The sequence below is a fragment of the Harpia harpyja genome, chromosome 12 (assembly GCF_026419915.1).
Source record: "Harpia harpyja isolate bHarHar1 chromosome 12, bHarHar1 primary haplotype, whole genome shotgun sequence".
NCBI lineage: Eukaryota > Metazoa > Chordata > Aves > Accipitriformes > Accipitridae > Harpia > Harpia harpyja.
The window spans coordinates 9,798,441-9,821,705 of NC_068951.1; the positions used below are offsets into that span (position 1 = coordinate 9,798,441).

Below are 23,265 nucleotides of genomic sequence, written 5' to 3' on the forward strand. Positions count from 1 at the left end.
TAAGAAAATCGCCTCCAAGATGTGGCTTTCATTAAAGCTGCTGTGAAAATGTGGCAAAACAAATAATGAGTGCCTGGGGTGAGAGGTGTGCTTATTCTGGTCCCAAAGCAAGGGGGATTTGAATGTTGGTCTCCTGCGAAGCAGGCAGGGCTTGGCTCACAAAGCTTATGAGCTTTGGGAGAAAGAGCCTGTTGGAGCTCGGAAACCTTTCCTCAAAACTGTCGGCATTGGGTGTTTCTGCAGAAAGGTCAGGTTTAGATGATGCACTGTTTTCTGACCGTTGTTTCGCTGTTAATTTCTGATCAGCATTAGTCATAACACCTGGTTCCAGCAAAACCAGCTGGTCTGTGAGCAGACCCCACCTTTATCTGAAAGGATGTAAACTGGCCCCTAGGGCATTCAGTCTGCCATCCCCGACAGGTAAACTGGAGCAGGGTAGAAGGTGGAGTCTCGCAACCTCTCTGGGCCCAAAGAGAGATTTCTACAGCTGGTTAGCTATGTATTAAAAGGGGGGGGGAGAAAGAGGGGTTGGTTAGCTGGTAACATGGACCGAAGGAGGAGATGCTATGTGTTTGTTATGGGGGTGGAACAAAACCAAGCTGAAATGGGTAAGCTTTGAAAAGGACATGGAAAGGTGAAATTGTAATGTGGTGTTTTATATAATTTATTGCAGCGGATAAAAGCCTGATGCTCCTGTGTCTTTGACCTTTGGTCAGACCAGAAATGGTTTCTAGCAGGAGGTCTAAGCAAGGCACAGGGGTTACAGGAGGGAGAGGACGGGCCCAGGGCAGAGCCTGGTATCCCAGGCTGGGTTTGGTGTCCGAGGGGTTACTGTGTGTGCGTCAGAGACGGGACTTGCTCTGGCCTCACTAGCAGAACTCATGGTTGTGTTGGATAGTGCTCAGAGTCAGGGTTCTCATCCTAAACACCTCCATCAAGCCCTTTGCATGAGAAATACAAAGAAGGGACATAGTATCTATACAGCTGTGTGTGTTACTGGGGTAATTACCTTCTAATCAAGGTGGTTGGGCCTCTCAAGAGGACTGGTGTCTTCGGAGGGCATTGCTCTACCCAAGAGCTGTTGTAACACACTGGGGGTGACCCTGCTGCTTTGCACCTCAGGCACGGCAACGGCTTCTACCTGCTCTAGAGAGGTTGAGCAGTTGCATGTGTCGGTCTGGGAGACAACGGGGGGACTTAACGTGAGGTGCCTTTGCTGCAGCCTGTGCCAACTGTGGTAACATCTGTACCGTGGCAGTGAGTCATCTTTGAAGCTGTGGAAGCTTCAGAGGAACCCATATGAGAGTACATGGTACCTTTTTAGCATCAGCTGTTCCTAATAAAATAGACTTCTTCTGGTATGAAAGAGACAAACCGTAATTGTCTCCAGCATATTCAGAGCAACAATTCTGCTATAGACAACTTTTTTGTAAAACTTCCATTATCAGCTTATGTTTAAATAAGAAAAAAAAAACTAGAAAGCCCTTAATAAACTACTTCATGGCTAAGACCTCTGCTAGAAATGCTAATTTTGTAGCAACTGCTTTAGCAGTCAGAAAAGCATTGTACCTTATATAGTATCCTTTACACAGAGGCTAGCCAGAAACCATGCAAGCGATGCAAAACTGGGTCTTGCTCTTCTAATCTTTGGTTCAGATTATATGTGCTGATTTCAAGGTAGGCTTCTGCACCCGGATTTCATGTGGGAACAGCTCTGGAAGGCACATCAAAGCAATTGCTTTTGCACCTCAGCTTAGAATTGGAAGAGAGAAAGTCTAAGTGTATTTGCATACGCAGCGGTTAACTATCTATCAAAGCAGCGTTTCCTCTGAAAGCTTGATAGCAAAGTTCCCATCCCAGAGTTGCAAAAGTTGTAAACAGTTGGCTATTTTATCATTTTTATGATAGAAGAGTCACCTTCTGTCATAGAGATGGATGGATGTAGATGAGCGGTTGTGGTAGCTTCAGAGTGACCTAATTTAAATATAATAAAATTTCCCTTTACTGACTAATTTACATGCCTGTATGTAAGAGAGGTATTCTAGAGCCCTAGCGAGAGGCAGCATGAAATGTTTTGTTCTGGCTATAAAGCGTGTGCCTGGCTGGCTGTTGCACTCCGGTAGCTACAACTATACAGGGCTGTGACATGCACGCACAGACTTTCCTATTCCTAGAGCAGGATACATATTTCATGTACTGCAATGGGGCTCTAAGCCAGTGGATAAATTCTCCATTATTCACAAACCCTCCTTATTCTGTTCAAGCGCAACAAAAATTAAGGAGCTACTATTTTTTTTTTTTTTTGAGTACAGTGAAATTGTGTCTGATGCCTGCAAACTGCCAATGCCGAAGCATAAGAAGTAGTTTTATTCTTACAGCTCTGGACAGAAGCTCCAGGTTTGGCCATTAGCAATGTTGACCTCAGGCTATTTGCTGCCTTTGAGGCTTGATACCATCTTTTCTGTAAAAACTCAGAGAGGACTCGCTATTTGCTTTATCTGCTATGGGTTTTTCTGGGCAGCACCTGGCGCTTCCAGTGCACAGTGTTAAATCCTGCCCAGGCTCTTTGCTAACAGGGGAACTTGAACTTTTTTGGGGCACTAGCCCCATCAGAAACTCAAGGGCTGCTCGGTAAGGAACCTTGGCGGCGCGCGTGGTTCCTCGCCATCCGAGCCTCTTCCTCTCCCCGCGGCAGATAAACCAAAATCCTCCGGCGAGCGGCTGCCCAGGGTGAGTTTGTGCAAGCACCGCCCGTGGGTCCCTCTTGTGAGCCGGCGAGGGGCTGACCGGCCGAGTGGCGGATGTTGGGGTTAGTGATTCAGATGGTGACAGGAAACCAGAAACTGGCTAACGAGCCCCGAAGGAACCGGCTCCAGTGTCGGTGGCTGCAGCTGTGAGATGCAGGAGGAGATGGGACAGATGGGGGAGAGCGGCTGAGGCTGCGGGTAAGGTGGAGAGGGAGGGATGGGGGGAGAAAGGCACCGGGGGGCAGGCGTGGGGTTCGTGTGAAGGCTTTGGGGCAGGTGGGGTGTCCCACTGATTTCGGTGAGCTTGGAGATCCTAGGCTAGACCTCGGTGACCTTTTCAAAGAGGGTTCAAGGTCAGCCCTGCGAAACCCCTCTGAAAAGCAACATGCTGGATGTTACTCCTCACTGCCATCACCTGACAAGCTCCAAGGTATGAAAATTACCAAATATATCTTCTCAGCAGCACTTAGATGCCTCTGGACCAAAGATGAGAGTCTGTCCCATACAGTCTGGAGTGCCTGTTTTAAAATACTGTGCTTTACATCTCCCCACTCCATCTGCTGATGGCAGCATGGCTTTTTTTAAATTACATTATCTCTGCATTCACATCTGCTAAAACGTTCTGGAAGATCCAGGCTGAGCTGAGCTGCCCTCATCCCAAATCTATTCGGTCCTGCTTCTGGCTCCTGCCTGTAGCTTCTGAGACCGCTGTTCCCCCTGCCAAAGCCCAATCCTACGAAACAGCTGACTTTCTGGGTTTTCCATGGGTTTCAGGGCTGACTGGCATCATGTATATGAATGTATTTATTTTACTGCATATAAGTGCTTGAAATTGCTGATCCTGGATGGAAAGAGCTTTGTCTTTCCATCAGTTTTCTCTTGTGATCAATGTTCAGTGTAATACGGGCCATGAGGTAGACACTTTAGCAAAACAGGATAATTATGGGATAATCTTGTGTGATATTGGCTCATTTTCATTGCTCTGGACTATGTGGGAGTACTCGGTTACATGCGTACAGGTTGCCTGTATCTGCAATTCCTAACGTGGTGTCTCCCCAGACTCTGTGGCAGTGAAGGACGCTGCATGGCTTTGATGCTGCCTGAAACAGGGGAAGTTAAGGACAAATACAAGATATTTCTGTGAATTACCTTCTTATGCTGGCATACTTGTGATTAGGATTTTGCGCTGTATTTTCCACCTGAGGTTTTTTAAAGCATTTTACAAAGTGATAATCTATGTGAAAGTTGATTTATCAATTCTAATTTTCCCTTTTGTCCTATGTTCTACCGAAATGCATCTACTGCTCCCCTGGCATAAAATAAAGCATGGTCTGCTTGAAAAGCTGTACCAAACCAGACTTTATCTATGCTGTAGCAGTTTTCCTAGGAAAACTTACACTGGCATAAAATCTGGTAGGAAATGGGATGTGCAGGTCTCTGGAAAGAAGCTTTTCTGGAGGCTCAACGCTGGTCATTGAAGCAGTTCCAACCGCAGGAGCTTCCTGGGTGTGAGACTTCAATTTCTAAATTGATGGGACTTTCTGCAGCAATCTGTGCAACATAGACAAACAGAGAGTAGTGTTTCTTTTCTTAGAAATGTTAGAGACATTGAGTCAAGCTGAATATTGCATCTGTTCAACAAGTCCGTGTGCTAAATTTCATATGGCGAGGTTTTAAATAAACTCTCCACTTTATATTTCATGCCAGTGACTCATCCAATCAGTCTGAATTAGTCTTCATTTACTGCAAACTGGTGCAGAACACAAAATTTTCTGGAGGGGAAAGAAGGTGACTGTTTTATATTTGCCTTTCGGGTGTTTTTTTACAAATCAGTTGAATACATGACATAAACCTGCAATTTCAGTCTTTATCTTGCAATGTGAACTTGGGGGGTGGGCTTGACGCCTGCAAAGGGCTAAAATGACTTCATCAGAAATGATCTTACAGAAAACCAGCCATTTTTGCTGATGCCACGTCAACACATTCCTCACTCTCCTGGTTTTTAGGCAAAAGATTTAAATACATTTTAAGTACTCTTAAAGGGTTTTTAAGTGAGCTTTTTGCCTCTTCTGCTGCTGTTGGGAAGTTCTTCCAGACTTTCCATCCATTAGGAATTTTATTTCTAGCCTGTGCATATCCAGTTTATACCCACTCATTTTATAAGCCAGTGTTGTCTTATTTAAATTTAAACAGCTTTTCTCACTTTGGTGTTTCTCTCTCGGACAGATTGACAGTGAATGTCCATGTACTCTCGCTCTCCACTTTAGAGACTTTAAAAGCAAGAGACCTTTCAGTCTTCCCTGATAAAACAACCTCTCCTTCCCTTGGCTGTTTATAGTGAGCCCTGCTACTGGGTTTAATCCTTAATTTAAGACTGGAAGCCGTCCGCACCAGCAGCTGGGCTGACAAGACCTAGCACGTATAGAGTGAATGATCTTTTGCAAGTTCATTGATTATTCCCATTTAAAAAAAAAAAAAAGGTTATCTCTTTGCTTGCTAAAAATATCTGAGGCCATGAAAAGAGCAGCCCCTGTTCAGGAAGGCGTGCTTCCCCCTCTCAGGAGAGGTGCCATGCAGAGATCATGACTTTATCCAGCCTCCAGCGCGTTGCTTTCCCTGGAATTGGTTATTTGGAGCAGCTGCTCCCAGGGGATTTCACGGGGCTGTGGTGCTCGGGCAATACTCGCTGCCGGCAGCACATGCTGTGGCCGCACCGGCTTCCTCGTGCAAGGAGAAACGTCTGCCAGCGCAAAAAGGGGGGGAAAAAAAAAAAAAGCAAAAGGAGAACAGAGAAGCATATAAACAGAACAGGGCGTTTTGACACTGTCTGAATTTTGCTCCTGAAACTAGATGGGAACCTGTTTTCTCCCTGTGTTTGAGTTTAGCATCTTGAAAGCAAGGCTGGCCAGGAAGTCATTAACTCCATACGTCCTTCTGATATATCTGGACCTCATCAGAGACCTTAGTGGCTTGAGTCTATTTATTCTCCTCTCCTCTCTCCCCAAGGCAGAGAGCAGGGAAAGCACGTTCAGCCTTCCAAATATTTTATTTATATCCTACCAGCCGTGACTAAGTGCCTCCAGCCTTCTGCTTGTCATAAATCTGTTCATCACCTCCTTCCGTCAGCTCCTTAGGAGAGGAGGTTTTGTACCAAAAGAAAGGATTTCCAGGCACTTGGGTGTTTGGTGAAGACAAATAATAACCTCCGGGCCGGTGTTGTGCTTGTGACTCGGTGCCTTTGCTGGGGGGGATGCTGTGATGGGGATGGGATGTGTGTTGCCCTGTTCAGCAGCCTCTGCAAATAACCACCTTTGGTGTTCCTGTCGAGTGAGGGGCTCACAAGCAGCCTGGGTTTGCCACGTTGCTGCCCTGCTGCAGAAATACAACCAGCTCTAGAAGAGGGATGGTGGCCTGCCCTGCAATGGTACAAACTAGGTCAGTGTTGTCAGGGGCCTTCAGCTCTGCCTTGCCTTTTCTTTAAAAAAAAAAAAAAAAAGGGGGGGGGGGAAGACACCCCCCAAAGCCCCACAAACAACAAACCAGCAGTGTTATAGCCCTTTGTATAATGAATTTTGGTCACCAATATTGGGCCAACTTCCCTTAGCTGCCTTTTGCAGATGCTTTAGAGATGATCCATAGCTCATGATTTCCAGGGGGGATGTTGAGCCAAGGAAAAATGATGTGAGAAACCACATGGTTCTGACCAGGCTCTGTCCCCGATGTCCCGGCTGCAGCTGGGGGTGCTGGTCCTGCACCTCTGGGGTGGGTCCATGGGGGTCTGGGCATGTCGTTAATCTAAAACGACTCATCCCAGCTTCTTCAGCAAGTGCTGCAAGAAACATTGCAGGGAAAGGCCTCCCCCCCCCCCAAGGGGTCTAGAAAGAGCAAAGCCATGATGGAGCGAGTGCTGGGAGCTGCCACATCCTTGTGAGCCCAGGCAGCCTCGAAGAGAGTAGAAATAAACCCAGTGTGCTCACAAGCAGAGAGGATGGTCTCAAAGCCAAGTCATCATCCTGCTGGGTGTAGGGTCGCTTTTGGGCCGCGAGGTCGTGTTTGGGCACTGCTGTGAGGATGCTGACACCAAACCCCCGGCAGCCCGTCCCGTCCTTCAGCAATCGCTCCCTCCTGGCAGGGCCAGAGCAACACTGTGCTCGAGGGGCTGTCTGGAGCAGAAATGGGGGACCGTGTCTTTCCTCTCCTTCCCCCGCCCCACAATCACTTACACCGTGCCCTGGTAATTAGGACGCTGGTGTAGGACTGGGACTCCAATGCCAAACCGGACCGCAAACCTCCCGCTGGCATCCTCGGCTCCAGCGCTGAGCGACTGGCACGGGCAGGAGAATGCTTGCTCAGCACCGAGAGGCTCAGCTACTGTGAGGAGACCTTTGGGTTTTCTCCCGTGTGAATAGGATGTCGGAGTGGCTTGCCGTTTGGGCAGAGAAGTGTGATTTATTGTGCTTTACACAAGCGGAGGCAGAAGGTATTCAGCAGGGCAGAATCAAGCTGCTGGTTTCTATCGTCTGTTATTGATATTAGTCTGTTATTGATATTAGTTTAATTGTTTTTCATTATTTTAATTACTAATTATTTTTGTATGTGCATATTCCCCCCCCATCCACAGTGGCTATACCAATACAATACAGGCTTGAATTGTAATAAGGGATATTCAGGTTAGGTGGTAGGAAAGCTTCTTACCAGGCAGAGCAACGACATTCTGGTCTTTGGCAAGTTGAAGCTTCTCTATCCCTAGGGGCCAAAGAAGAAGTTTATTAAAAACAAAAATAAATTAAAATAATCTCTAAGTAAAGAAAATCTGGCCCCAGGGAACAGGAATGGGCTAAACGATCTGTCCCAGACCCAGCAGGCTGTTTTCTGTGATATTTATAGGATATGTTTTAAAGGAAGAAATTGAAGCCAAATCATGCTGATTATTACAAAATGTTAGCTGCTGTTTGTGGAAGAGCCTGTCATGGAAAGGAGGGGAAGAGTCAGTGTCTGAGCCAGCAAAACGCAGGAAAAAGTGTGGGGAATTTAACATTTAAAGTAACTCTGCGCTGCAGGAAAATAGCCGGAGTGCCTCATATGGAGGTCTTGGTAGCTTTGAATATTTCCAAGCGCCTCCCGTTCTGTCTTCCTTTCTTGCTATTAAAAAATAGCGTCTGCTGATAATGTTTGACAATGGAAACGTGGGTTGTGGGAGTGGGGATGAGTAAATCCAAATGGGTTTTTCCTCTTTGTGCTGATGATCTGAGGGGAACCCCGTGAACCTCTTCTCTTTCCCTACAGTGAAACAGGGGTTCTGCTCCGGGGTGCGCTCCGGTCTTACTGGAGCGGAAAGCATGTGGGCAGCCCCTCAGACCAGAGCAGCGCAGGGAAAAGCCATCGCCTCTGCCGCCCCGTAATACAACCCTGAAGCCTCTTCTGCATCCTCAGCAGACGCCCGGCTCTCTGGGGGTGTGAAGGCAGATAGCACATGGCTCTTGGCAGGGAGGGGGGGGTAACAGCTTTCCCAGCGGCGGCTGCGCAGCCCCGCGTGCCCCCGATGCTGACGGGGTTCCTTTTGCCGCTCTGTTTCAGGCTGGATGTGGCCGGGCCATGGCGCAGCTGGAGTTGCTGTGGGTGGCTGCTGCGCTGATGCTGCTCGGGGCCACCGTCAGCCTCTGCCTCAAGTGCCAGCTCTCTGGTAAGGTCCTGCCCGCGTGCTTTGGGGTCCTGCCCGCGGCCACAGGCTGGGCTGGGGGGGGGTCATGGTGGGCAGACCCGTTCCTCTTACGATGTCCCCTCCGGGTGGGTTTGGTCCTGCTCAGCCGTGTGCCAGCTCGAGGAGCTTCGCCCTCGTGGGGATGCTCCCAGCAGCTTGAGCTGGGAAGGGTCTCTGCTGGTGGCCAGAGAGCAGCTGGGGGGGGGGAAGACCCCTTGACCCTGCGGCACCCCTTCCCGGGACGGTGCAACACTGTGGGCTGCAGACCCCTCTCCATGGTCACTGTGGTGGGTGGCTTTGGGACAAATTCTGCAGAGGCTCTGGGGCAGACAGGCAGGAGGAGGGGAGGCACGGAAGGAGAGCCTGGGGGATAAATTCATATATACATTAAATACAAAGAGGGTGGGGCAAGCACGCACCCAGTGGAGGTTTGAGCCCAACTCTGAGCACTGGGTGGGTTTTACTGGGGGAGAGAGGCTGCAGTTTGGGGTTTTGGGGACAGGAATGGCTGGCTGACTTGCTTTACGGTGTCAGAGACAAATACTACAATTTAAACATGGTTTAAAAAAAATTGATCAAAACTCTAACCCAACTGCTGCTCGCTGCCTCCCCTGTCCTCCTGTTCTCCCAGTTGAAGAAGTTTTGTGAACGTGTTTTATTGGTCTTTCTGATCTTTAACTCCCAAATCATCCTTTTCTGAGAGCTTTTTTCCCCTTGTCTTCCAGCCACCAAGCGAGAGAAGCAGCCGAGTGGGCGGAGGAGCCAGTAAGTTGCCTTTCACAATCGCGCTTTTTCCCCAAACAGCTCACCTGGGGTGAGACCCTGGCCAGAGCCAGACCCATTTCATGCCTCACAGCTGAAATCTGCATTTATATAAAATAAAAGAATCCCAGAATGGGGTGTGCAGGGCACCGTGCCCCAACCCAGGGCGCTGCTGAAGGGGTAATGCCTTCACAAAGAATAATCCAAATTTAAACTGAAGCTCTGACCATGATACCTGTGAGTCATTAACCAGTTGGAAAAAGATCTGGGAGAATTGGAAGGGCAAGTCCTTACCCTGTCCTGTTGTGCCCCAAGATGAGGTAGAGAGGTTGGTAACTTCATAAACAAGACCCTGCCCTTGGCTGGTGCTGGTGGGACCCTCTGCCAGAGCAACCACTGACCTGCAGCACAAACAGCGAAGGAAATGCAATTGTACACACACGTACACACACACACCCCCTTATTTCCTTCAGCAACAGACAAACCACAGCTAAATGATATAAAAAAAAAAACAACAAAACCCAACAAAAACCAAAACCTGGCTTGTAACCTTTGATATAGGAGCAAACGTGGTGCAAAGGGGCTCTGCAAAGGCCTCTGTGGGGTCGGGGTGTTTGTTTCTGCCCCGCTTGCCCAGGACTGGGGTAAGGCTTCGGTGTGGTCCATCGCAGACTGATGGAAAAGCCAGCACAGGCTCCGTCCCCCACGGGCTCATACTGAATCGTCCCGACTTCTTGAGATTTATACCTGGATTAGGTGGTTTGACTTCCAGCTCGTGGTATTGTGTGCTCTTTTTAGAGATCTCTTTTGGGTTAGTTTGGGCTTTTTGCAAGCAAAGTGGTTAAACTCTATACATTTGCAGACTTTGCAATGAGGTCCTCTGACACCTCAACTCCCTGGCAGCCCTGTGCCGTGAATACCGGCTTGGGATGGGGGGGTGACCTGAATGAAAGCGGGGGGAAGAGACAGTTTCAGGGTCCCAAAATCAGAGTTAAGTGCCTGTATGCACCTGCTGTAGAAAAGCCATTGAATCCTCTTGTGCTCTGACGAGCAGATCTCCTGTTAAATAAAAGGTAAAGAGGTTACTGGGCACATATATTATTTTTTTTCAGGTTGATGTTGAGGGATGTTGGAAGGGGCAGGGACAGCAGCGGAGGTGAAGCAGTGGGGTTTGAAGCCATTTCATGGGTGAACACCCAGGTTTTTGCGGGTGAAAATGCTCTTCTGGCCTTAACTGGTGCATAAAGTGTTCAGAGTAGGAATTACTCTAAATTATGTTTTCCTCATCCCTGGGTCCTTCCCTTAGCTGATGTTGGCTGCTCTGCCAATGCACCATAAGCACATCTTGACTTTAAAGGGTCAAAGAGGAGTCCGGGAAACTGCTCCCAGCTCATATGGGTCCTGTGTGACGCACCGAGCGATGCGCCTCGGCGTTTCGCCAAGCCCAGCATGGGGGCTGTGCTCTCTTCCCTCTGCTCAGCAAACAGGGAGGTCTCTTGCATCTGTTTTTCTTATCATAGACCCCCAAATTCAGCTGAAGTTGTACCTCTCTTTTTTCCAGGCTCGAAAGCCAGCAGAGTTTTGAGGTGATTCGATCCCATTCCAGTGAGTATGGACGTTGCACGGGCTCCTGCGTCGTGGGGCGGGGGCCCTGCACGCACAAAATGGGGGGAAAGTAAAAATAAAAGGGTCACCTTGAAGCCAGGTGTTAAAATGATATGAGACCAAGATTGTCAAAGCCACCTTAGATGCTTCTAGGGATGAGAATTCTGAGCTCTAGGAAAAAATCTCCTTGCGCATTGGAAATAAATCACTAAAGCAATGTCACTGAAATGCAATGCCTTATTAACTTGGGCTCTGTGAAGCCTTGTGAAAACGACAGTGTGGGTGAACCTGAATCGATAGGAGTGACTCATTTATCATCACCCCCTTACTGCTTCCTGTGGCAGGTTGGGTTAGGCTCTGACCTTTTGATTTTTATCCTGAAGCGAGCTGCTAACAGGGTCTGTATTAAATGTCACCATCTGCAGATGGGCTCTGCGGGGCTGCTCCTTTCCCTGGGACCTTGCTGGGCCTGAGCCCCGTAGCCCCACTATGAGCCTTTGCTTCAGCCCAGCCCGACCAAAGCTCGCGACCGACCGATGCATCTCGTGGTGTGAAGGGAGGGGTGCTGAGCGTGGGAAAGGCCCCCGAATCAAGTGGGTTTGGGGGAGAATAGGAAATAAGGCAGCAGTTGGGATTGTAGCTTCCTCCGGTGTGTGTTTGCTAGCTCTGTGGTCTGCACAGATGCCATCTTTTCCTCTATTCGTTTCCCGTTTTGGCCATTTATGAACTTTCAAGGAATGATTTGGAAGCTATTTTGGGATGCATTAGAAATATGCTTGCCAGTACCAGGGAATCCTCTCTGGTGGATGCTCTGTGCTCTTTGAAATACCTGCTGCTGCCATAATAATTAACACCCCTTTTTTTTTTCTTGGTGCTAGCTACAACCCAAAGGCTGGAACAAATTAAGGGACCTGAAAACTTATCAATAGCAAGGTAGGTAAAAAAACCCAAACAAAATCTAGCTGTGAAGCCAAGGTTGGATGAAGTTCACCCAACATATGTGAATGTTCAGGACTTGGGATTGGATTGTGGACCCTATAGATGCGGCTTGGCCTATACTTAGAATCATAGAAAAGTTTGGGTTGGAAGGGACCTATAAAGGTCATCTAGTCCAACTCCCACTGCAATGAGTAGGGACATCTTCAACTAGATCAGGTTGCTTAATTTATTGATGGTCAATATTGGGTTTCAATGACTTCTAGGTTTTCTTCAGTCTGACTGCATTCTACTGGCAATCATTTAAATCGAACCCAAGGAAATAAGCTGTTGCTGTACATAATAGGTATGCAAAATCATGAAAAAGAAATGGCCATTCTTTGCTTATAAGCAGTCTGACAGGAGAAATGCCCTTCTCCCCATCACCAAAACCCCCAAGAACTACACAGCTGCAATAACTCTGCTGCAATATTCAGGCATAGTCATTCCCATCTTGTGATTTGACCCCAAACTCTTCATCTCCCATTGCTTGGTGTGTGTCCTGTTATAGCCTTGCAGGGAGGTTTCACAGATGGTCCATCTGGCTTAGTCATTGCTGTGGTTTGTAACCCCTGGTGCGGTTTGCTCGGACCTGGGATTTTAGCTCCCTTTTCTCTCTTTCAGGAAAACCACCGAGGCGCTCAGTGCCTCCCGCCATGCTGGATACGGTGAGCATCTCCCCGGGGACAGGCACTGGTTCAATGCTCTCCCCATCCATGCAGCCACGGGGGAAGCACCACAAAATTCATAAATGGGGATGCTGCAAATCTTGGCTCATTTGTGTAGGTGCCAGCTGGGAGCTCTCACCGGTTTTGGAAAGACGGAGCCTCCGAGAGGCTGGTTACTCACTGCTGGACCCTGGGCAGGGAACGGGGGGTTATCCTGGAAACAAGCTGGGCGATGATAAAATTAATTCCTATTATTAGCACCTACCCATGATGCTGCACAGCAACGCTTAATAAGATCTAGCCTGGGTCTGAGTTTAAAATCCAGTGCTTTTCCTGCTCTGGCTGACCAGTCCTGGTTAGAGCCACAGGGCCAGATTATTTAAAATATCCCACCTGGCTGTCCCAACACCTCTGCCCCGGGATGTCCAACCTTGCCGCCGCTTTCCCCGGCCCCGAGCAAAGAGCTGAGCAGGGGCAGAGCTGCTGATGCCGAAATGCTCGGTGCCTCCGTCATCGAACTGCTCCCATCGCTCAGCCTGAGCCCGAGTGTAACGTGCCCCTCTGCTTTTCCCCAGGGAGCAGGACCGAGTCCAGGTATCAGAATTTCCTGACAGGTAAGTGCTGCAGCCACATGCCCGGGGGCTTGGGGAGGGAAGGCTGCCGAAGTGATGAGAGGCGACCAGGGATAAGAGCTGGTGGGGAGCGCACAGGCAGTTGGCACCGCAGCTGGCAGAGCTCTGGGTTGGTTAATTTAGTGATTGCTTTATAAGATGTGTGCTGAGCTGATTAACGCTCAGAGCGGAGGGGGCTGGAATGCTCATGAGCCCTCCGCTCCCTCCTGGGGCAGCGTGAGCTGGCGCTCGCCCTGAGAGGATTATCGGTGCGTGGGGCTGTGCTCTCCTTTCCCAAACCGGGGAGGATGTTCCTGATCTCCCTGCCAGCTGGCATGGCAGGATCTGTCCATGAGAAGTGGTGAGCCCTGTGTTTTTTCAGAGCCTGGGGTGAATTGGGGCTGCCTCCCCTTGCTCCAGCCTCCCGGCTCTGCTTGTGGACTGGCTTTGGGGCCGTGCCGGGGGCTTTCTGGCTGCTGGGGACATCCGCTATAGCTGTGCTCGGGGAGTTTGTCCGGCTCTGCTTTGAGATGGCAGTTTGAGTTTATGCAACAGTATGGCGTGCTGACGGCAAACCCTTTGTGCTTGCAGAGGACTGCCTGCGAGGGGACGCTGCCTACGTGTAAGTAGCTGGTTGCTGCCTGCTGGCATGATCGAATGGAGCCATACTGGTCCCAGTGCGGTCCCGGCTCTCTTGTCGCTCAGGCTGGGAAGCCCCTGGGCTGCCTGGGGCAGGAGGAGCTCACGGCGGCTGCTCTTGTTGCAGGGAGCCCATCTTTCTGGATTACTACAACTGTGCCGGGTTCTTCACACCACCCAACGGTAAGGTTTCCACGGGAGTGAGATGGGTTTCTTCTCCAGCCGCCAGCCCGGCTGTCCCATGGCTCCAGGGAGCTCGCAAGACTTTTCTTGCCTAGGTCTGTGCGTTATTGCTGTATGGCCTGAAGCAAGCGTGGGTCCAGGAGACATGGGTTTGTTAAGGGGTGTAGCAGAGCCGTGGGGTGTGAGGGACGCCCAAGCCCCGATCAGTCCCTCCATTGGCTGGACAGCCCGAACACACCCATGGCTCCGATTGCACAAAACACTTTGTTCTTACTCCGTTTCATCTCTGGGCAGCAGCAAATTATCCATCACTGCAAGAGCGTGCAGGGTAATGAGGCCATTTCCCTGTTCTTAGCTCAGTCTGGTTTGCATGAGCACATATTGCAGCCCCACAGGGTCCTGCCCAGATGCATGGGAACGAGCTTGCCCTCCTCCAGAAGCTTTTTGCCAAAGGGACATCTTCAAGTACTTTGTGTGCTTGGTTTAGGAAGCTAGTGAATGAAGGTGGGATGAAATGCACCGCTCCATTCAAATGCATCTTTTCAAGGCACATATTGCATCTGTGAAAGGTTTTCACTTCCCTGGGTACTCAGCACTTCTCTGCACTGACTCAGACATCAATATATTTTTATCTAAAATGAATTTCAAAACACAAATCCTATTTTTTGTTTAAAGAGACTTGGGGGGAGAAAAAAAAAAAGATTTGAAAAAAAAGAGAGAAAAAATATCCTGTTTACCAAAAAAATTTACCTTTAAAAAAAAGAGGGGAAAAAAAACAAGGGAAAAAGAGAAACCTGAATGTATTAACATAAATGTTTTTGTATCCCTTATTAGTTTTAATGCTTTTTCTGTGGCTGAGGACTACCTAGAGGTAGTGTCAGTGTGTAGCTCTTGCGGAACTGCTCTGAGTGGCTCGCTTGGCTAATGCCTTCCTCTCCTGCCCAGCGGGGTTTTGGGCAGCAGAGCCCTTGCCCATGCAGGGACTGCCTGTCCTGGCTGAGATCAGTCAACCTGCTGAGCTCAGTGCTTGTCCCCTTGGAAGAGGCTTTGGAGAAGCATTGGAGGGTTGTGGGGTGGACAGCAGCGGTGCTTACACTGTCTGCAAACTTTTCAAGCTTAGGTGCCATGACCACATGAACTGTTGGGTGTCAGTGGTGTTGTCAGTGTCAGTGGATGCAGGTTTTGAGGTTAGCAATATAGGGACTCACGTGGTTCAGCTGTTTATGGGCCAACCCAGAGAGCTGAAATAACCAGCAACAGAACAAAGAGCTTGGGGGTTTTAAATTCTTTCAAGCAGATTTTGGTTCTCGATGCTATTAGATTTTACATGCTTGGACTGGGGGTCAGTTCCTTCCCAGAAACTGAGAATAAGCCCAAGAAGACACTGGAGTCACAAGCTTAACACTCGCCAGGAAGGAAAACCTTCTCCCGACTGCTACCCTGGGCTGGGAGCCTGGTGATTCACTCCTTGACAGAGCCAGCCCTCCCCCTGTTCACCTTAGGGACTGCTGTAGGGTTAGTAATTATGCTGATTGGTTTTTATTCCTATCCGTAAGAAAAGTCACGGTGCCTCAGGGCCAGCTTTGGCAGCTCACCCTCGGGTGGCTCGTGCCATGGCCAGTGCCATGGCCGGAGAGGCTCAGCCGGCGCTCCATGACATTGGTGATGATGCTCCCACGGGGCAGCAATCGCCTGGTTCAACTGCGCTGGGGATGCCCCGTCCCTGGGTCAGCACAGGCTGTCACAAAGACTGATGGTTTTTTAGCTAATGTGCATTTTGTTGTGGGAAGCGGCCCTCTCCTGCAGGTGCTGAGGGATCTTCCCAGGTCAGCTACGCTTCCTTAAGTCCTTTGTCCCTCCTCTTTCTTCTCTCCGCCAGAGAAAGAGGAGGATTCCCATTCCTATCAAAACGTCATCATTGAGGTGTCTCACAGCTCCGATCTGGGTAGGTGTGTTGCTGTTGTGGTTCATGCGTGTTGCACAAAGGTATCTGGAAGTGCAGAGAGGGACGGCGACCTGCTCAGCCAAAGGAAAAACCCCTCATTCACAGGCTTGGCTCTTCTTATCAGCTCCATGCCAGCAGAGCTAGGGTACAGGGGCTGCTGCACGCACAGAGCAGACCTGGAGCATTTCCCATTTCTGCAGGAAAATGCACGTGGTGATACCTTCCCGGCCGAGAGCTCACCTCCAAGCTGGTCCCTTTGACTTGGAGGTTTCTGCAGCAGTTCAGGAGCTTTGGGGTCCACATTGCTTCTCAATGTTTTTAGTGTTGTTATAGCCAAGGTTGATCATGGTTCTAGCCCCCAGCTCAGGTTTCTCACCACATCCAGCCCAAGAAGGCTGCAGCCAGTGAGCCGCTGGAAGATGATGTTGGACCACAATGTCTGCTTAAGGGCTTCCAGCTTCTGTCCTGGGATGTTGCAATCAAAATAGGAAGTCAGTTTGGTTTCCTTCAGCGAATTATCACAATGCTTTCTGCATTGCTAAAGCCTGCCCGGCTCCTGCCTAGCTGTGTGTGGAGCGATTAGAGGAGGCAGGAGCAGCAGGGACCAGTCTGATCCCTGTCCGCGCCTGCAGCTATCCAGGCGCGTGGTCAGGGCTGGAAAAGTGATGAGGCAGCATCAGCAGACCTGCGGCAGGACGGCAGCAGCCCAGCTGGAAACTCAGCCACATGCATGGGGCGGTCGGGGTGCGGCGGTAGGAGGGGGGTTTCACAAAGGTCCATTTTTAGTCTATTTGCTGTTCAGCATCATCCTGTCCAAACTCTTTTTAGTCACAGATGATGCTGTAGACTATGAGAACAGTGCAGCGATACACATATGGCAACTCCAGGAAGCAGAAGGTATGTTCTCAGCAATTGTTTACTATTTAGGGATGGAGTCACGGACAGGGTGCCTGTTGCACTAGACCAGTATAGACCACGCTCAGGGCAATGCAGCCATCGCCCCCATCTTGAGTTATTTTTTCCCCAGTCGTCCGTGATAAACATCTAAGGCAATGTGCAAATTGCTACATGCACTTGTAATTGAATGCTGCTGTGATGGGACCTGGTGTTCCTAGTACTCAAAAGGCCACCATGTAGGTGGCTGTGCCTAAACCCTGGCCATGGGGTGCCACAGAAGGATGTCACTCTTTTCATGTCTTATATCCTTCTATGTTTTGAAGTTGCCCTGGTGCAAGCCTCGTAATCCCTCTCGACAAAGAAATGTGCAGCATGTGCATCCAGTGGGACAGCCCACGACTCTCCTGCAGTAATCGGGGGTGCATATTTCTTAAGCTTTAAACAGCAGTTTAATCTAATGTGTGGCTTCCTGTGAAGCGTAGGGGGTAGCCTGGCCTGGGAGATAGTGGTGAATGCATACATATATGTTTAAGAGCTTTCTGATATGTATTTAAGAGCTTTCTGTCTCTGATGTGGAAGCTGCCTAAGCAAACTGATTCTTGTTATCCTGTTTGCGCACCCTCAAGATTAAATCTAAGTCCGTCTCTCTTGGCTCTGAAAAGCTGTCCATGCTCGCTGCTTGCAGAGTGTTTGCAGATTTGCTGTGACCATTTTGAAGCCCCTTCAAGGAGACCTTGACACTGTGATCTGAGGTTTCTTAGCCCAGGCACAAAAACATGTTGGTACTGAAGGCTAAATATTGGCAGGACGCACAGCGTGTCTATGGTGTGATGTGTTTTTAGATCATCCGGCTTACTGATCAGTGCTTCCCATCCTCGCCCACAGCTCTGCAGACAGAAAGCCCGGATGATGAGCCAGACTACGTCAACACAGCCCCTGCCCCTCTGTCAAAGCAAAGGTAAAAAGAGAGCAAATGGTTGATGTATTTATTTAGGGGTGGGAGGATTGTGCTCATGCGAAAGAGAGCTCGGTTGGAGCTTTGCTTCTTGCTGGAAGGGCCAGCCATTGCCCAGCAGCCCATGCGGGCAGCGCAGGGAGCAGGAGCAGCCTGCCCCGTGCCATGCCATACCAAGCTGACTAATGCAGGCCATGGAGATAAATTTGTCAAAGTCCGTGTCCCAGCACCGCCCTCCTCCAACAGGAACTTAAAACTGTTTCAGAGCAGCTTCGGGCAGCACTGCTACGTGCTGCAGACAGGAACCCCCAAAACTCCTCTGGTCTGTGCAGCTCGGAGGCTGAGCAGCGTAAAGGATTCCCTGGGCTCAGCTGAGCCCTGCCTGCTGTGCTACAACCTCATATCGTGCCCCGTTATCAGCAGCAACCTGATGCTGATGATAAAGAATTACGCAAGGCAGTTAAAGTAAAAACCATCTGCGGACAGCTGCAGGAAGATTGCATGACACTGAATGAGTGGGTGATATAACAGTGTCAGTAAATGCATGGTAATGTATGGAAGAAAAAAGCAGCCTCAGATATACCAAACACAGGGACAGGTTCTGCATTAGCTGTTGCGGCTCAAAATGGGCTCTCGGAGGCTTAGCGGAGAGCTTGCAGCAAATGCCACCTGAGTTCTTGGCAGACAAGCATATGTGGATTGCTGGGAAAGGGAAAGAGGAAAATGAACCACCGCTGTGCTAACGTATAGATCTGTGGTGTCTCTACATGCTGGTTAGAGCGTGTAGTGCTGGTCATCCCACTCCAGACTGGACTAGGACTGCAGCTGGCAGAGGGACTGGGACCAGTATTGCACTCCTTGCCGGGATTTTACTCTCTGAGCACCTGCAGAGACCCAGCGAGATTGTCCTTATGCCACATGCTGGCAGCTCCAGTTACAGGCTTTCATGTTCCCCAGACTGTGGGCACCAGCAGTGGGCAGCCTCCAAAATCAGATCTTTCTGAAGCCGTGCAAAGTATTTAAGATTTGTCCCCACAATGTAAAGCACAGTCACCCTATTGTCCACGTTACAGCGTTTGCTTTGAACTTCAGCAGCCCATCCCGGCAGCGTTAGCTCTGACAAAGACTGTGTTGGAGGGGAAACTGCACCAAAGGCAGGTTGTGCTTTTTGGTCAAGGATTCAGCATGTGTCACCCATGGCACGCAAGTCCCTTCCCACCACCACGTGCATGTGGTCTGGCTGGTAGCAAATACAGCTCAGCCTGCCCAGATGCCTCTTCCCCTGCCCACGGTCACCCACTGCTCCCCAAGGTCCGACACCATGGGAGCACCGGCCCGAGGAACCTGCTGCAGCAGTACCTCGCTGCCAGGCATCCCTCTTTGCTTGAGCAAACCAAGTGAATATCATAAGAATGGACGGTTTCACATGGGGTTGCAGAGAAACTTGCTTTTTGCAGAGAAACTTCTTTGTTTTGGAAGGCATTTATATAGGAATAGCCAGGCATTGTGTTGGCTAAGCATCTGGAGGGAGGAAGCCAGATTATCCATGAAAAAATGAAAAGTGCTATAATGGTAATTTTTATAAGCAATTCTGCATTTATTCCTCTTCCACGGAGAAATTTCGAGGAGGGGATTAAATTTCTGCATTAGTCACAGCGTGGCCCTGCTTTTTGCTCTGGTAGTGGCTCCATGGCACTGGCTATACCAGACTGCTCTGTTTGTAACGGGGAGAATGCCCACTTCGTTCAGAGCTGAGAGGAACAATCAGGACTGATAGATGCCCAAAACATATAGCAAAGCTGCTGTAATGACCGCACCTGACTTGGTGGAGAGCACTGATCAAAGCAGCGCAGGGGCTACCATAAATCTGCCTCCCAAAGTGATAAATGAAGCTGGGAAGGTAGAAGAGGGAGGAATAGCTGTCCTGCAAAGCACTGGTGATAACGGATTTTCTAGGAAAACCTCCAGTTGTAAGCCCTAGCAAAATGCTATTGTGGTTGTATGTGTAAATAGCTTCTGGCAGCTCTGCAAGTAAACTAAAATTGCCAATGCACTTTTTGCCATTACAATGATGCCTCTTTTATAGCCTTTGCTAGCAGAGTAATGCTATAAAAGCCCCATGTCCAACCAACAAATGCCAGCACAAGTTCTCCACCAAGGGTGGGTGAATAAAAAATGGGATCCTGGCACCTCTGTGCCCTCTGCTCTGCTCAGGGATCATCATCAGGGAGCACAGCTGGGGCTTCTGCTTAGACATAGACATTTTGTAGTGTACCTCGCTACTTGTCCCTGGAAAGAAAATGTAAGCAGAGTTAAGAAGTTGAAAGCAAGGATTAAAAGTCAGTGGACTCACTATTTTTCCCTCTCTTCTTTCAAGTATTCTGCACAAAGTCTGAAGAAGTCCTTTGCTGAGCTGTAAGAGCACACCCAGCAAGCATGTGCACAGGGGGAGGGGGTACTTCAATCCCTCAATGAAATCTCTTCTCCAAATTGTGCCCAAGATCATGTAGAAGGGGTGCCGCTGAAAGGAAGAAATGCTCTGCTTGAAGTCCCATGAAGTCCAACTGCAAACCTGCAGCTGGAGAAAGCACTCTGCCCGGCAGTGACCACAGGCAAGCCAAGATCTCGTTATCCCACCTCATTTCCCTGCACATCTACTCGAGGGAGGATGGCCAGTCCGTGCAGTGTTTTCTCCTGTCAGGCATGAAATGAATCATTAAATTGCTGAGCAGTAATGCAGCCAGCTACTTAATTTGTCAGGGTGACTCATGCACAATGGTATTAAGACACAGGGATTATGTTCCGATTTAGTTCCTATGCTCTCCTACAGAAGTGGTTTCCTACAAGAGAGGAACTGGCAAGGCAGAGGTTGCTTTTACAACAGCAGTGGTTCTCTGGAATTAAATGAGATGCCAACCTGTTCACAAAAGCTAAAAAGGATTAAATTCCACCTTATCCACAGCTTGTAATTCACAGTGTCTCTCTATGGCAGTTTTCCTTGTGTTTCGGTATCTCTGTTATAATGATAGAAAGACCCTGCAACAGCTGGGAAGGTCCGATCCACAGCTGTCAGCCTCGGAAACTGCACCAGTCGTTCAGTAGTGCTGTAGGGAACAGCAGCCCTGAAACGTAACCCTTGTCTCTTGAGCCCTGATGCACGGGTTTGGCACCATTGTACCACTTATTTATTAAAACTGAAATGCATCTAAAGAAAATGCGGTGGTTTATTACAGTTTGCTATGATGCAGATGTTGTCTGTGTGGTTGGGTGAGACAGATTGGGCTGGGAGCATGTGAGATGACACAGAATGGTGTGTGGGATCTGATGGGGAGAAAACATAGCTCCTTAAAGCCTTCTTCCTCAAAATCGGTTCAGAAAACTGCTTCAAGAAGGGACAGAGCCCCACACTCACATCTCCGGGACTGGTAAGAGTGAGGAGAGAAATGGAGCTAAGGGTGAGCGAGCCCTGAAGCGGGAGAAGGGGATGTCAGGTGCTTCCTGCTGCAAATGACTTGGCTGTATGTTTAGCAGAATCGCTGAGACCATGGGTGGCCACTGCTTGTGTAGCTGAAACAGTGGGTGGTTTGGTGGTTGGCTTAGGAGAAGATTTACTTGTAGCTCCTACAAATGCTTCCACAGGACTCTTACAACAGAGGAAAATCTAGTGCACTTCAGGGATGTACGTGTGCAGGGAGCTACGGTTGCGTTCTGCTTGCCCCAGCTTCTCCCAGCCCAGCTTCTACTCATACCCTCTGGTTTCCTGACATTTAAATGCTCTGCAAAAAGTTTGCACAGCTGGGGGACACCAGTGTCCCAGTGAGCCTGGAGCAGACACAGTGACAGCCACAGCGTGCGCTGGCTCTGCACAGGCTCACAGACAGGCCAGGAAACAAGGAGATGCCTTCGTTACTGAAACAGCTGCCTGGCTCTTGCAGTGAGGCAACATTGTCACCCTTGGTGACTCGTTCAGCACCTGAAGAAGCTCCTGCTCCCCATGAAGTGCTGCAGACTGTGGATTTTTTGCTGGAGGGGAAGGGCGAGCTCCATTTTTCAGTGACGTGGGGTGATCTAACACCTACTGGTGAGTCATCTCATAACCAGAGGGAGCCATTAAATGATTAGGAGAAGATTAGCAGCAGTAAAAGATCCTTGGCACACAGCTAGAGAGCTCCCAGAAAGTTCTAGCCATTAGGTGAGTGCACGGCCAAAACATTAAAATACAAGATTTAGTGCTCCCCTCGCTAAGCAGAGAGGCTCATTAGACCAATTACATTTTCCTGGTGTAAGGTTCCTCCACTGGCAAAATCCGAGTTTGAAAGTTGTGGACCTAAAGCAGGGGGGGCAGGAGCTGGATATGGAGTATCTTCCCTCCTCTTCCTGGGAGTCTGAGCAAATCCCCCCTTGCAGCTCTCCAGAAGAGCTAGCTGTAGCGAGGGATAAATCCGTTCTTAGCTTTGTAAAGCTCCTGAAGTACTTTCCAGCCAGTGATCTCATTACACTGGAAGATATCCAGGGGCTGTTATGGGAACCTTCATCAACGTTATTACAGTCTTGTTCTGAAACACCTCATGGTTTTTCTTTGCAGTGGGTGCGTATGTGTGTTCACTGACGCACTGTCCTTTCAGGACTCTTTTTTAGGTGTGCAAGGATTTCTGGTGGTCAACCAAAATTGCCAGATCCTGCGTTGTCTGAACATAATGCAAGGAGAAATGACATCTCCCCTGGGTCCATGTATCTCTCTCCTCATATTAGGTAGGCAGCCAAGTGAGCAATTCACTTCCTGTTTTCAATTTAAGATGCATTAGAAAAGTAGTTTTGGCACCACTGGTGCGGCTCTGAAATGGAGCTGGGGAGCCTTAGCTAGCTGCCGGAAGGCAGTTGCTCTGCCCTCAGAGAGGGTGAGCAACCACCTTGGGTAGAACCAGCTGCATTGGTGGTGTCTTGGACCGATACTATTCCTCTTCTCCGGAAAAGTGAGTATGATTATGTGCCCCCAGTGCTGTAAAGGGTTAGCCCAGAAGAGTCAGCTCCAAACTGGAGCTGTGGAAATGCAGCTACTGAATATAATTGAGAAAACCACGTCAACCAGGTAGGAGCAGGAACTGTGAACCTCCGTGTTTCCACCCTTCCACTGGCACCAACACAGCAAACCAGACGACGTGCGGGTACGTACATGCAGTGGGGTAAGGACCAGCCTCACAAGTCCTCCAAATATGGGGTTTGCTATTTTATGAAACTTCTACAGTAGCATCTCTTCCTTTCCCATTCAGCAGTGAACATATTTAACTAGAAAGCAAAGACAGAGTAGGCTGGCTGTGATGCGAAGCCAAAGGAAAATTAACCTACTCTTTAAATGTGCCTTATTTAAGTTTTTGGGGACAAAAGCTGTGATGCTGTGTCTGTAAAGAACTCAGCAGCTTAAGCCCCTTAATACTAAATTATTAGTCGTATATTTAACAGTGTTTATGCTAGTAGTGACAATTCACTGGCTAGGAATCAAAAGGTAAATTCGATAAATTGACTATTACATCCATTATTCTAAGAGCTGTTTGCTTTATTCCATTTGGGAGCAAGCTC

General features: G+C 49.1%; 1 protein-coding gene across 1 annotated transcript; it reads left to right on the forward strand.

Annotated features, from left to right (window-relative positions):
• The first annotated feature begins 2,355 nt into the window (after positions 1-2,355).
• LAT2 (linker for activation of T cells family member 2) lies at positions 2,356-20,971 on the forward strand. Its single transcript, XM_052803818.1, has 13 exons — positions 2,356-2,945; positions 8,325-8,430; positions 9,174-9,213; positions 10,772-10,815; positions 11,694-11,748; positions 12,415-12,458; positions 13,034-13,072; positions 13,661-13,691; positions 13,836-13,891; positions 15,771-15,836; positions 16,665-16,733; positions 17,619-17,691; positions 20,066-20,971. The coding sequence occupies exons 2-13, from the start codon at positions 8,343-8,345 to the stop codon at positions 20,082-20,084; spliced, it is 624 nt and encodes a 207-aa protein (XP_052659778.1). The 5' UTR covers positions 2,356-2,945; positions 8,325-8,342; the 3' UTR covers positions 20,085-20,971.
• Positions 20,972-23,265: the final 2,294 nt, after the last annotated feature.

What these genes read in the sequence shown, in the direction of transcription:
- LAT2 (XM_052803818.1), top strand. Translation starts at nt 8,343, where the DNA reads ATGGCGCAGCTGGAGTTGCTGTGGGTGGCTGCTGCGCTGATGCTGCTC. An exon ending in CCTCAAGTGCCAGCTCTCTG is followed by an intron (nt 8,431 to 9,173) that starts GTAAGGTCCTGC and finishes CTTGTCTTCCAG; the next exon opens with CCACCAAGCGAGAGAAGCAG. An exon ending in CGAGGGGACGCTGCCTACGT is followed by an intron (nt 13,692 to 13,835) that starts GTAAGTAGCTGG and finishes CTCTTGTTGCAG; the next exon opens with GGAGCCCATCTTTCTGGATT.